Source organism: Bos grunniens, chromosome 9, assembly GCF_055505025.1.
Source record: "Bos grunniens cultivar Pamir isolate PY7600 chromosome 9, Bosgru_T2T1.0, whole genome shotgun sequence".
Lineage (NCBI taxonomy): Eukaryota > Metazoa > Chordata > Mammalia > Artiodactyla > Bovidae > Bos > Bos grunniens.
Window position 1 is genome coordinate 50126267 of NC_141173.1, and position 13734 is coordinate 50140000.

Sequence of the window (13734 nt, forward strand, 5' to 3'; positions counted from 1 at the left end):
TATTAGTATGGTCAATGTTTTTGTGACTTTATATTTTTATATTTTCTATCTATATATATTTTTATTTTTATAAAATTAAGTTATACTTGGTTTTAAAAGATCATTATAGGGAATAAAAGTGTAAAACATAATGACATCAGTAAACTTTATAAGTTTTTAACTTGGACTTTAAAATCTGAACTTGTTCCAGTCCTTGCTTTGCTACTTCTTGGCCGTTTGTCCTACAGCACAGTCTTCAATTTCTCCATGCCCAGTTTCCCTATCTTTAAAATAAGGATAATAAAAAAAGACCTACTTCATGGGTTTTCTTTGGATACTGAGAGAAATAATCCCCTTAAAGGTTATAAAGCAAAGCCTCATATGCAGTATGTGCTCAATAGAAATGCTAGCTAACTGGTACTATTATCATTAAATTAACTAGTGAATAATTTACCTGCCAATTTAAATAATAAGGAATTTATTATCTCCTGGATTTATCTATAATTCAAGAGTATTAAAAGTAACATTTTAGGTTTTGTTTTGTAACATACACATCTACAGATCTTGCCACAGATCATCGGTTTGGGGTTAGCCGTCAGTGAAGCAGTGTGCCAGGTCTTCGAAGGTTGTGGTGCGTAGGTGTGTAGTAGTAGAGCTATCAGTTCAGTTCAGTTCGGTTCAGTCCAGTCACTCAGTTGTGTCTGACTCTTTGCAACCCCGTGATCGCAGCACACCAGGCCTCCCTGTCCATCGCCAACTCCCGGAGTTCACTCAAACTCATGCCCATCGAGTCGCTGATGCCATCCAGCCGGTTGGGGCCTAGGTAACAAACTCTTGGTGGCCTAGGTTTATCTGCTCCACCTTTAGCTCTTCAAGACAGAATATAAGCCCTGATAGCTTGGCACTTGCTAGGTAGAGTTGGGTGCATGACGCACAAGTGGGAGGGTACATTTGAGATAACAGCAGAGTGTAATATAGGCTTTGCGTATAATAATAGATCTGGACTTTTGATGTACATAGCATCTTGATGACGTAGCATCTTGGGTGAGATCCCTGATCTAATGTTATAGGTATTAGATACTGTAGAAGAGAATCTGCTGTTTCTTCTATTCCTAAACTTGTGATAGAGAAAAGCCTTTGAGGAATTCAGCATATTAAGACCAAAAAAGAGAATGTTGAGGAAGACATTGAGAGGAGGGACATAGAACTTAATTTAAAGAAACTTCAGGAGGGTGATTCAATTTAACTTTATTTAAAAATTTTTAAGATTTTTTTGGCCATGCTGCACAAAATGTGGGATCTTAATTCCCCAACCAGGGAGCAAACCCATGTCCCCTGCATTGGGAGCACAGAGTCTTTATCACTGGATCATCAGGGAAGTCCTTCAGTTTTCCTTTTTCTCTCTGTAGGGTAGAACTCTAGGAATAGTGAGAAGAACTTTTTAATATGAAATAGTTTTGCAGTACTTGAGAGCTCATTTAGGCATCACAACTTAATCAGACCCATTTTAATTTTCTGGTTTTTTAAGGAAATCAGTTGTATATCTTTGTGCATGTCTGTTATCTTTTTCTTCTTCTGTAAGTATTATCACATTGTAAAAACTAGAAATCTTTAAATAGCAAAATATCTCTTTAATTTATCCTTGTCCCCTGTCAGCCGAGATCCTTACTTCTTCTATCACTATATTAGATTGTGTGTATCCTTCTAGAATGTCTACAAGAAAATATGAACATATGTTAATGTTAAATATTAAGCATATACAAATAGTAGATTCTTATTCCCTATTCCCTACTGCTGTCATCTTAAAAAAAAAAAATTTATTGATGTATAGTTGCTTTCCTACCATCTTTGAGAAAAGTAGTATAATATTGCTGTGCATCTTGCTGTTTTCCATCTTAGTAAGCAGAATATATTCCATGGCTAATCAATTTATAGTATGGAATATGGTTTGTAAGAAACATGAGAGCAATGGATTCCAGCATATACAGCTTGGACTGACCGTACTGAGTTGTGAAATTTTGAGCCTAAGGCACATGCTATCTAAAACTGGAAGAAACTTAAACTTTGAAAATTATATATGTCTCTGGTATCTTTATGATTTTTCCTAAATATATGCTGAGATTGATGTTTACTGTTTAAAACTTAAGCTTATGATACATACACTAACTTGGGAGGGATGACATGATCCTGGCTTCGTCTTAGGTACCTAGTTAATGCATTTTAACTGGTAGTACCTACATTTCATTATTATAAACATTTAATGCAGTATGTTTCATGTACATTTTTGTTCTTCCAGGTAAATCGTATTATACAGAATATTTTTAAAAGATAAAACCTGCATTTGAGAGCAGTCTGTGTAGCTAGTGTTTGGTAAAATATATTAGAAACATACTTTCTGTGGATTTGCATATATGAGCCATGTCATTTCTGTGAGATTAGTAGTATGATGAATCCAAAATATGCTAGACAAGTGGATTTAGGATGAAACTTGTAACATTTTCATCTACTGATTATAATGTTTTGAGAGTAGTAAAACTAAAAGGGAAAATGGTACTTATTTAGAATGACTATCTAAGCTAAATATAAAGCCTTTGTGATAAATTAGCCATGAGATACTCAGTTTTCTGTTTAAGAGCAAATATTAACATACTAAGAAAAATAATTACAGTTTAACTTTTTATACTCATTAGCATAAGAAGTCAATACATGAGTTAGAAGGATATTAAATATTTGGAAGCAATGATTTTTAGTGCCATTTAATTAGACATTAGTGGATGTTTGGTGTATAAATAAAATGATGAATATTATTATTACATAGTTTGAAATTTGAGTAAATTAGAGTTTTGATATAGTCACACTTTTCTTCCTCTTTAATCTTTAGTTTTCCTAAGATATTTGTGAATATAATTTGAATATTGTTCAAATACAAGAAATTCCTTGTGCATAATGAGCTTTAACTTAATTATCTCATGTTCCAGTAGCTCACAGAATTAATTTGAAGTACAATGAATCTTCTAGTGATATTTTTAAATAAAGTTATGGTTGCTGTCTCTGCACATTCCTTTTATTCTTTTACTGACAAGTTTATTCATGAAAATTATTTCATGAATTTTTCTAAATTTTAAATAAAAAACAAAAAGAAACTTGGGACAAGGGGGTAGAAAGTTAGCTGCTTAAAGTAATTTATAAATTTTTGCAGGTTTTTGGGGGTAACTTGCTTTTTCTCATCAGCATGGTATGTTACTAGTAAAGAGTGTATATATGCAACAATATTTTAAGGGTTCTTTTGCAGTGGTTTTGAATATAGAGTTCTCTACAGTAGTTCAGTCTTCTTAGTCTGGTCATGACCTCCTGTTCCATCTACATCATCTCTGCTGCCCCTTCCTCCCGTCTCTGTCATACCACTACTAACTTTTAACAAGTTCCAGATGTCTTTCTAATACTCTGTTCCTTCTGCCTAAAATAGCATTCTGCTTACTGAAACTCTCCCTCAGATGCCTCAGCACATAGTTTGTGTCTTTAATATAGACAGCTAAACTGATGTAATATAATTCTATCACCTTTTCCCCCTTTAAACAACAAACTAATGTGTTGTAAGGATCATTTTAGATACTCTCTAACTTTTGTTAAGAGAAAGAATATTTATATAAGTCCTTCAATTCAGCTCAGTTCAGTTCAGTCGCTCAGCCGTGTCTGACTCTTTGTGACCCCATGAACCGCAGCACGCCAGGCCTCCCTGTCCATCACCAACTCCCGGAGTTCACCCCAACTAACGTCCATCGAGTCAGTGATGCCATCCAGCCATCTCATCCTCTGTCGTCCCCTTCTCCTCCTGCCCCCAATCCCTCCCAGCATCAGAGTCTTTTCCAATGAGTCCACTCTTCGCATGAGGTGGCCAAAGTACTGGAGTTTCAGCCTTAGCATCATTCCCTCCAAAGAAATCCCAGGGCTGATCTTCAGAATGGACTGGTTGGATCTCCTTGCAGTCCAAGGGACTCTCAAGAGTCTTCTCCAACACCACAGTTCAAAAGCATCAATTCTTCGGCCCTCAGCTTTCTTCACAGTCCAACTCTCACATCCATACATGACCACTGGAAAAACCATAGCCTTGACTAGATGGACCTTTGTTGGCAAAGTAATGTCTCTGCTTTTCAATATGCTATCTAGGTTGGTTTCTTCCAAGGAGTAAGTGTCTTTTAATTTCATGGCTGCAGTCACCATCTGCAGTGATTTTGGAGCCCCCCAAAATAAAATCTCTCACTGTTTCCATTGTTCCCCATCTATTTGCCATGAAGTGATGGGACTGGATGCCATGATCTTAGTTTTCTGAATGTTGAGCTTTAAGCTAACTTTTTGACCCTCTTCTTTCACTTTCATCAAGAGGCTCTTTAGTTCTTTTTCACTTTCTGCCATACGGGTGATGTCATCTGCATATCTGAGGTTATTGATATTTCTCCCGGCAATCTTGATCTCATCATATTTTTCAAATTTAGTGAGTTTCAATTCCCAGGTGCATTAGAATTATGCAGTAGTTGTGAGTTGTTCTCAACTGCATATAGCTTAGATACAGGATTTGAGAGACTAAATAAGTCTTTCTTTTTAATTAAAAAAAGATGGCATTTAATGTTTTGTGTGGGACCTTCACATTTTTAGTTTATCGTGGATAATTTTTTTTTTTTCTTTTTAGATTGGACAGCTGGCTTTTAAAGGAATGAGGAGACTCAATAGAATCCAGTCAATTGTGTTTGAGACTGCCTACAACACCAATGAGAACATGCTGATTTGTGCCCCTACTGGAGCTGGAAAAACCAACATTGCAATGCTTACAGTTTTACATGAAATTCGCCAACATTTTCAGCAAGGTGTTATCAAAAAGAATGAATTTAAGGTAGGAACTAAATTGAACAACAGCTTTTTAAATTGTAAAATCTAAAATCATTTTGCAGTTGTATATATTGTCTGATATGTGGTAGTTTTTAAGGATATTATAAATGAAGTCATATAAAGAATGCTGCATGGTTTCCTTCGTTACTTTTAGGCAATACCTCTTTGTGTTATGAAAGTCCCACTATCCCTGTGAAAGCTATCAAAATGCACTTAGCTTTAAAGCACCAATTTTCAAAGTGATGATGCTATATAAACATTCCATAGTTCTTTAAACAGCTGTACACTTATACAACAAAGATAAGTATCTTTCATCTATCAGTATTAAGATTTTTCACCATAAGTGGCTAGAATCATGTGTCGTAATAAATATGACTTCAGTTGACTTCTTTGAAACAAATGGCATTGTAGTTTTACTCATTCATCAAGCTAGTGTTTCTTGGGCACAGATTGTATATGTTGCTCCAATGAAAGCCTTGGCAGCTGAAATGACAAATTACTTCAGCAAACGTCTGGAGCCACTGGGCATCGTTGTGAAAGAATTGACTGGTGACATGCAGTTGTCAAAAAATGAAATTTTACGAACTCAGGTATGTTGTATACTTAGATTTTTTTGTTGTTGTTTAATACTATCTTTTTTTTCCAGGTAGTTGTGAAAATTGTTAAACAACTGTTCCTTAAGTAACTATAAAATGTAATATGAATATTATGTGGTGAACTTCTTTTGTTTGTAACCACATCTTAGCATCTACAGAAGAGGTTTTTACTGGTGCTTTATTCTGTTATATCCCTTCTAACTTCCATAATTCTTGCTGTATCTTGAATATTGTTAGATTGCTAGTGTAGATATTTAAGTCATTGACAATAGATATTGAGCTTTTAAAACAATAGGTAGTGAGGATGTAGATAAGACCAGGCTTCAGTTTTAAGAGCAGGAAAATACATAGACCTTTAAATGATCCCATAAGCATTCTAAACTATTCCATGAAGATTTAATGTACATAAAAAAGTTTTTAGTCATCCTTTTTTTCCCTGGTGGTTCAGAGGTTAAAGCATCTGCCTGCAATGTGGGAGACCAGAGTTCGATCCCTGGGTCGGGAAGATCCCCTAGAGAAGGAAATGGCAACCCACTCCAGTGTTCTTGCCTGGAGAATCCTATGGAGGGAGAAGCCTGGTAGGCTACAGTCCACGGGGTCGCTAAGAGTCGGACACGAGTGAGCTACTTCACTTTCACTTTTTTAGCAAATAGGATACCATTAAATCATACACTGTATATAGCACTGTGTTAAGTGAAATGTATGACAACTAAGGCATCTAAGATACGATCTCTGCCTGCGAAGATCTTATATTATGACTGAGTAAACAAAAACTACATTAGAATTGCAACTAGATTATCATTAATGGATGCAACATGTAAGTAAGGTGATGTTTATAGTGCTTTAAAAAATAAAATAATATATAACCAAATATTAATGGGAGAATTCAGGGGAATTTAGTGGAAAATAGGTGATGAGGCTTTTGAAACAGTGAATAGGCATTGATTTAAAATGTGATTGGAGATTATCTTCAGGTCCTAAGGCTGCCATAACAAATTATCACAAGCTTTGTAGCTTAAAATATCAGAAACTTAATTCTGTCACAGTTCTGGAGGTCAGAAGTCTGAAATCAGGGTGACGGTGGGATTTAGTTCCTTCTGGAGGCTCTGATACAGTATCCTTTTCACGTCTCTCTCCTAGTTTTTGGTGGCTGCAGGCAGTCCTTGGCATTCTATGGCCTGTACACACATCACTCCAGTCTCTGCCTGCTTCTCACATGGACACTTCTGCATATTTTTCCTCCTGCTTTTCTAAGAACAGTCTTTAGGACCTACCCTAATACATATGATCTTATCTGAAGGTCCTTACCTTCAGTATGTCCACAAAGATACTTTTTCTAAATAAGGTTAACTTCTGGGTAGATGTACATTTTGGGATGCAACAATCCAACCCAACAATGGGAATACTGGGTATAGTGAACCACATAGCAAAGACAGAAAATCAAGTTCCAGCTGAATGTATTTTGGACTTGATAAAGATAGAGTGCATTGTAATAAACATTTTGGTCAGTTTTGCCAGTTATTATTTTTACTTTTTGTCCACACCCTTCTTTTTTCATAGACACTCTTGAAAAAATCAAATCTTAATATTTGTATACAGGCATGTTCATATAGGGGCTTCCCTGGTGACTCAGTGGTAACGAATCCACCTGCCAATGCAGGAGATGCAGGTTTGGTCCCTGGCTCAGAAAGGTCTCCTGGAGAAGGAAATGGCAGCTCTCTCCAGGATTCCTGCCTGGGAAATCCCATGTGAAGAAGAGCCTGGCGGGCTACAGTCCATGCGGTCGCAAAAGAGTCAGACATGACTTAGTGACTAAACAGCAACAGTGTTCTGTAGTATTTTAAAAAATACATAGCAAAGATTAAGAAGAAGTTAAATATCTGTATGAATAGAAGACTAGTTGAACAGTATTTCACTTGATGAAGTAAAATATTCCTTAAAGTGATGTTTTCTGGGAATTTTTAATGATCTTAGAAATTAAAGTTAAGAAAAAAAATACAGAAACAATTCTTTATATTAATATAATTATCTATGCTATATAACAACCAAATCACTATCAGGAGGAATAATTACATTAATAGTAGTTATGTCTGGTTGTAGGATTATGGAAGATTTTTCCCCCAAGTTTTCTACCATAAGAATGTGTTAGTGTTATCATCTATAAAATATGCATAGTTTTCATTTTACTTTAGGCATTGTTTTATTTAGCATAATTATTTTTCTTCAGTTGTTTCATAACCTATCACTCAATACAAATGTAACACTGCAGTTCTATTGAGGAGAATGAGGCTCACTGAGGTAACAGTTCTTGCCTGGGGTCCCATTTCTAGTAAATCATGTAGAAAGAACTGGATTCCAGGTTTTCAGATTTCAAAGTCTATGATGTTTCTGCTAAAATATGTCACTTTTGCCAACACAATTTATTGTTGTTGGTGGTGGTCTTGGTGATTTAAACCACCAGGATACCAAAGGAACTTGGTAGTATTTGAAAGAAAATCAGTAAAACAAGGGTATGGTATGTCCATGGAGGGAAAAAGTGGTACAATGAAATTTAGGGAAGAAATTAAGTCAGTTTGTTTCTCTTTTGCTACTTGCAATTCTAGACTCATGAAATTTTCTGTAAATGTTAAATTTGGCTGTGGTAATCCTATCTAACTCACTGCTATGCCCAATCTAGGGCCTTTCCTCTGTATCTTTCTGCTCTAGTCTTTCTGCATACCAATAGCAGACTGGTGAAAAAAAACAAAAACAATTCCCTGCATTGATTTGGTCATTCTCATTGCTATAGAAAGGCCACTCTCAAATGGATATGGAGACACCCAGAATTTGCTGAGACTCCTCAGGGGAGCAAAGAGGTTAAAATGCATTTTTGTAACAATATTATGATGTTATTTTCTTTTACTCTCATTATCTCACAAGAATACAGTTGGCTTTCCAGCTACATAACATGTGATTTTCATCATCAGTGACAGTTAATGGAATGAGTACTTTGTATTCGTGTGTTGTAAGGATCTCTTAGTTTCAATTTATAATATAAGACATATTGATAGATTTAATCCAGGAAAAAAAAGCTTTTTTGGAGCCTCAGTAGTTTTTAAGAGTGCAGAGGAGTCCCAAAGGCAAAACGTTTTAAGAACCACTACTTTAGGAGAAAGCTCCTTGTATATTACATTGGATTCTCTTCATAATCTTCATCCAGTCTAATCTTCAGCCTTTTTAATGATTTCCTAATATAGACTTCAGCAAGACTGTTTTTGCTTTTTCTAAAATCACCTTACTCAACATTTTCTCAAATGAATTTTCTGGTTAGTAAGTTTCATCTTGCATTTTCTCTTTTTCGTATCTTCCTTTATCCATTGACATTTGTCTGAATCTTACCCTGAGTTCTAAAAAACTCAGTTTGAACTCTGTAAGTACCTTATTTCCTCTTGCCTGAGTCCTGTAGCATCATTCATTTATATTCATAAAAAAATACCTAGTCCACCAAGCCCGTGATTTTGGATCTGGTCTTAGAAATTTGGACCACTCTCAAATAAAATTTTGATTGCTAGTGCGCCATATTCAGTTGCATTACTAATGCTTATGAAAGAATATTTATGGAAAGAGATTATAACATTTGAATTCAAATTATGGACCAATCACTATAGTAAGTGCATATATACATTCTCACTAAGTCATTACAGTAACCTTATTGAGTAGTGTCTTCATTTCATACATACAGAAAGCAAAACTTGTCAAAATCTATCTCGATTTATGTATTATATTTTCAGAAGATTGATTACCATCTCTTTGTCTCTCGTTTGCTCATCTCCGTACTTCCCTAGATCTGCTCTGGATGCTTTGGCAATATTTGTTAACTCTGTAAGGACAGGAACCGTGTGCTTGGCCACGGTAATAGTTTATCAGTGGCTTCCTATTTTATGCTTGCTTTTCATTCTCCTCCAGTGTACCCCTACTATCTGTGACAGTAATTTCTGTAGACCTGAAACTATATAGTTATTAGCCTCTTCCACCCTATCTTTCTATGTATTCTCACATTTGTACAGATTAATAGACTGCACTGCTGTCACCACCTTCGAGATTGGGCTGTAGAGAGAACAAAACAGGAATATTGCAGGGCATGTGGGAGAACAGACACACTCAACTTTTTTTGAATTTTTAATTTCCTGCTTTCCTTCCTTTTCCACTTTTAGAATTTTTAATAGCTTTTTAATGATTCCCATTGTATATTTCTTTTGGTAAGTAAGTTTCCCAATAACTTAAACAATTAAATATAATCTTAAATTTTCCCTGTCATTTAAAAAATATGTTTTCAATGTCATTGGTTTATTTTATTTTACTTTAGCATGCGAAGGCAAATTGATCTCATTTTGCAAGCTCTCTGTCATGCTGTTCTGATCGTATTATTTCCTTGCTCATAAAATTTCATTGGCTCTTTATTGCTTATTGAATTAACCGCAACTACCTAGCTTGTTAAGAATCTTGTATAAATTAAATATAATGCGAGATGTAATCTGTTTTGTGGTTCACTAGGGATTGTCACGGAGAAGGCAATGGCACCCCACTCCAGTACTCTTGCCTGGAAAATCCCATGGACGGAAGAGCCTGAAAGGCTGCAGTGCATGGGGTCGCTGAGGGTCGGACACGACTGAGTGACTTCACTTTCACTTTTCACTTTCATGCATCGGAGAAGGCAGTGGCACCCCACTCCAGTGTTCTTGCCTGGAGAATCCCAGGGACAGGGGAGCCTGGTGGGCTGCCATCTATGGGGTCACACAGAGTCGGACACGACTGAAGTGACTTAGCAGCAGGGATTGTCAATGGCAACCCACTCCAGTACTCTTGCCTGTCAAATCCCATGGACGGAGGAGCCTGGTTGGCTGTAGTCCATGGGGTTGCTAGGAGTCGGACACGACTGAACAACTTCACTTTCACTTTTCACTTTCATGCATGGGAGAAGGAAATGGCAACCCACTCCAGTGTTCTTGCCTGGAGAATCCCAGGGACAGGGGAGCCTGGTGGGCTGCCATCTCTGGGGTCGCACAGAGTCGGACACGACTGAAGCGACTTAGCAGCAGGGATTGTCAGGTCAAGCAGAGGTTATGATTTTATTGAGATTTGATATAAAATTTCCTTTTACAAGAGAGAATTGTATAGTTCTAAGATTTATTAGTCATGAGAAATAGTCTGTGTAGGGAACAGACACCTCTTTGTTGTTCAACTGAAGAGCAACTTTAAACAGTAAGGTTGTCATCAGTGAAAACATCAATCCACTTTTCAGAACTTATTTTTCATTATTCTATACCTACCATTAATTTCAAACTTCTCCCCCTAAATGTATGCTTTATCAAGATAAATTGCTATTTTATAATATTCATTTGGCTTTTCAGTGGTTCCATGGAGCAGTCACACTTTTTCTTACATTATTTCCTCAATTCAGATTATCCCTTCTGCATTCTTTCCTAATATCAGAGATGCAGTATTCTTTTGAATCTCAGTGAAAATGCTGGTCAGAAATTTTAGAAAAGGTTTCTCCTCTCCTTTTTCTCCTCTCCTATTTCTCTGGTGTTATCCAAAAGTTTCTGTTCATCAGGGCTGCCCTCCATCAGTACTTTGTTTAGAGAAAATATATAAAAGTATCTTTGGATCTTGAATGTTTTATTTTGTTTTGGGAGTGGGTTCTGCACCCTTTTTGCTATCTCATTTTGAGCTTCTTCAACAACTGGTTGGGATATATAGAGGCCAAAGAAAGAAACCCTAGGGAACTCACTGCCATGTTATTTATTGAATCCCGAGATCCCTCTTCACGTCTTCTTTCTGAATTTTAGAGTCTTCTGATGTCTGTTTCATGTATTTTATCTAGGGCTTTTAAGGTAAGGTAAGGTAAGGTAAGGTGAAGTCGCTCAGTCGTGTCCAACTCTGCGACCCCGCGGACTATTGCCTACCAGGCTCTTCCATCCATGGGATTTTCCAGGCAAGAGTACTGGGGTAGGTTGCCATTTCCTTCTCCAGAGGATCTTCCCCACCCAGGGATCAAACCCAGGTCTCCCTCGTTGTAGGCAGACGCTTTACCGTCTGAGCCACCAGGGAAGTCTCTAGGGCTTTTAGGTGTAATAAATTATTGATGAGATGAAATGTGTCTAATCTGTCTTATCCAGCCAGACTTAAAATTACAAGAAGTTTGTTTTATTTTCTTGGAAACACTACATGCATACTTTGGAGATAGTGCCAGTTTGGTTCCAGATGACCACAATAAAGCAAATATTGCAATAAAGCAAGTCATGAATTTTTTGGTTTCCCAATTCATGTAAAAGTTATTTATACTGTACCTTAGCTGAGTACATGTTCAGTAGCTCTGTGTCTTAAAAGATAATGTAATGTCTTAATTTTAAAATTAGTAACGCTAAAAAACGCTAGCCATCATCTGACAGTGCAGGGTTGCCACAAACCTTCACCATTTGTTAAAAAAAAAAAAAAAAAAAAACAGTAGCTGCAATGCACAGCAAGTGAGATACAGGGAAACGAGGAATGCCTATTCTTTAAGCCAAGTTTATGAGATCTTTCTCCTATATTTTTCTTCTAGTAGAGTTAAAACTTGTTTTTCATATTTAAGTCTTGAATCTCTGAATTTTAGTTGTTATATCTGTGAGGGCAGAATTCTAATTTTTTTTTTTTTAACCTAAGAAAAGCCAACTATTTCATCATCACCTTCTTTATAAATTTTCCTGGTAAATTTGAAATGCCATCTTTATGATATTCAAAATTCTACTGTTGTGGCTATGACTGAATTTTCTGTTATTGCATTCATGTTGTGTATCTCTAGCCTGGTCTTAGGCCTATGCTGTTTTAATTACTGTTATTTTAGAATAAGTCTTGAATATAAACAAATTCCACATCTTTATTTTACTCTTATTTTTCAGAATAACTTTAGATGTTCTTCAACCTTTATTTGAGCATTTTCATTTTGAAATCAGACTCTAATTTAAAAGGATCTGTTGTTTTCTATGTAGAGGATCATGTCATCTGCAAATAGTGAGAGTTTTACTTCTTCTTTTCCAATTTGGATTCCTTTTATTTCTTTTTCTGCTCTGATTGCTGTGGCCAAAACTTCCAAAACTATGTTGAATAGTAATGGTGAAAGTGGGCACCCTTGTCTTGTTCCTGACTTTAGAGGAAATGCTTTCAATTTTTCACCATTGAGGATAATGTTTGCTGTGGGTTTGTCATATATAGCTTTTATTATGTTGAGGTATGTTCCTTCTATTCCTGCTTTCTGGAGAGTTTTTATCATAAATGGGTGTTGAATTTTGTCAAAGGCTTTCTCTGCATCTATTGAGATAATCATATGGTTTTTGTTTTTCAATTTGTTAATGTAGTGTATTACATTGATTGATTTGCGGATATTGAAGAATCCTTGCATCCCTGGGATAAAGCCCACTTGGTCATGGTGTATGATCTTTTTAATGTGTTGTTGGATTCTGATTGCTAGAATTTTGTTTAGGATTTTTGCATCTATATTCATCAGTGATATTGGCCTGTAGTTTTCTTTTTTTGTGGGATCTTTGTCAGGTTTTGGTATTAGGGTGATGGTGGCCTCATAGAATGAGTTTGGAAGTTTATCTTCCTCTGCAATTTTCTGGAAGAGTTTGAGCAGGATAGGTGTTAGCTCTTCTCTAAATTTTTGGTAGAATTCAGCTGTGAAGCCGTCTGGACCTGGGCTTTTGTTTGCTGGAAGATTTTTGATTACAGTTTCAGTTTCCGTGCTTGTGATGGGTCTGTTAAGGTTTTCTATTTCTTCCTGGTCGAGTTTTGGAAAGTTGTACTTTTCAAAGAATTTGTCCATTTCTTCCTCATTGTCCATTTTATTGGCATATAATTGTTGATAATAGTCTCTTATGATCCTTTGTATTTCTGTGTTGTCTGTTGTGATCTCTAAAGACTCCACCAGAAAATTACTAGAACTAATCAATGATTATAGTAAAGTTGCAGGATATAAAATCAACACACAGAAATCCCTTGCATTCCTATACACTAATAATGAGAAAACAGAAAGAGAAATTAAGGAAACAATTCCATTCACCATTGCAACGGAAAGAATAAAATACTTAGGAATATATCTACCTAAAGAAACTAAAGACCTATATATAGAAAACTATAAAACACTGGTGAAAGAAATCAAAGAGGACACTAATAGATGGAGAAATATACCATGTTCATGGATTGGAAGAATCAATATAGTGAAAATGAGTATACTACCCAAAGCAATTTATAGATT

General features: G+C 36.0%; 1 protein-coding gene across 2 annotated transcripts in view; it reads left to right on the forward strand.

Annotated features, from left to right (window-relative positions):
• The window catches only part of ASCC3 (activating signal cointegrator 1 complex subunit 3), a 338200-nt gene that overhangs the window by 84462 nt on the left and 240004 nt on the right, over nt 1–13734 (forward strand). For both annotated transcript variants that reach the window (XM_086316372.1, XM_086316373.1), the window contains exons 9-10: nt 4667–4867; nt 5313–5453. In XM_086316372.1, the coding sequence (XP_086172498.1) occupies nt 4667–4867; nt 5313–5453 (342 nt within the window). The remainder of the gene's footprint in view (nt 1–4666; nt 4868–5312; nt 5454–13734) is intronic.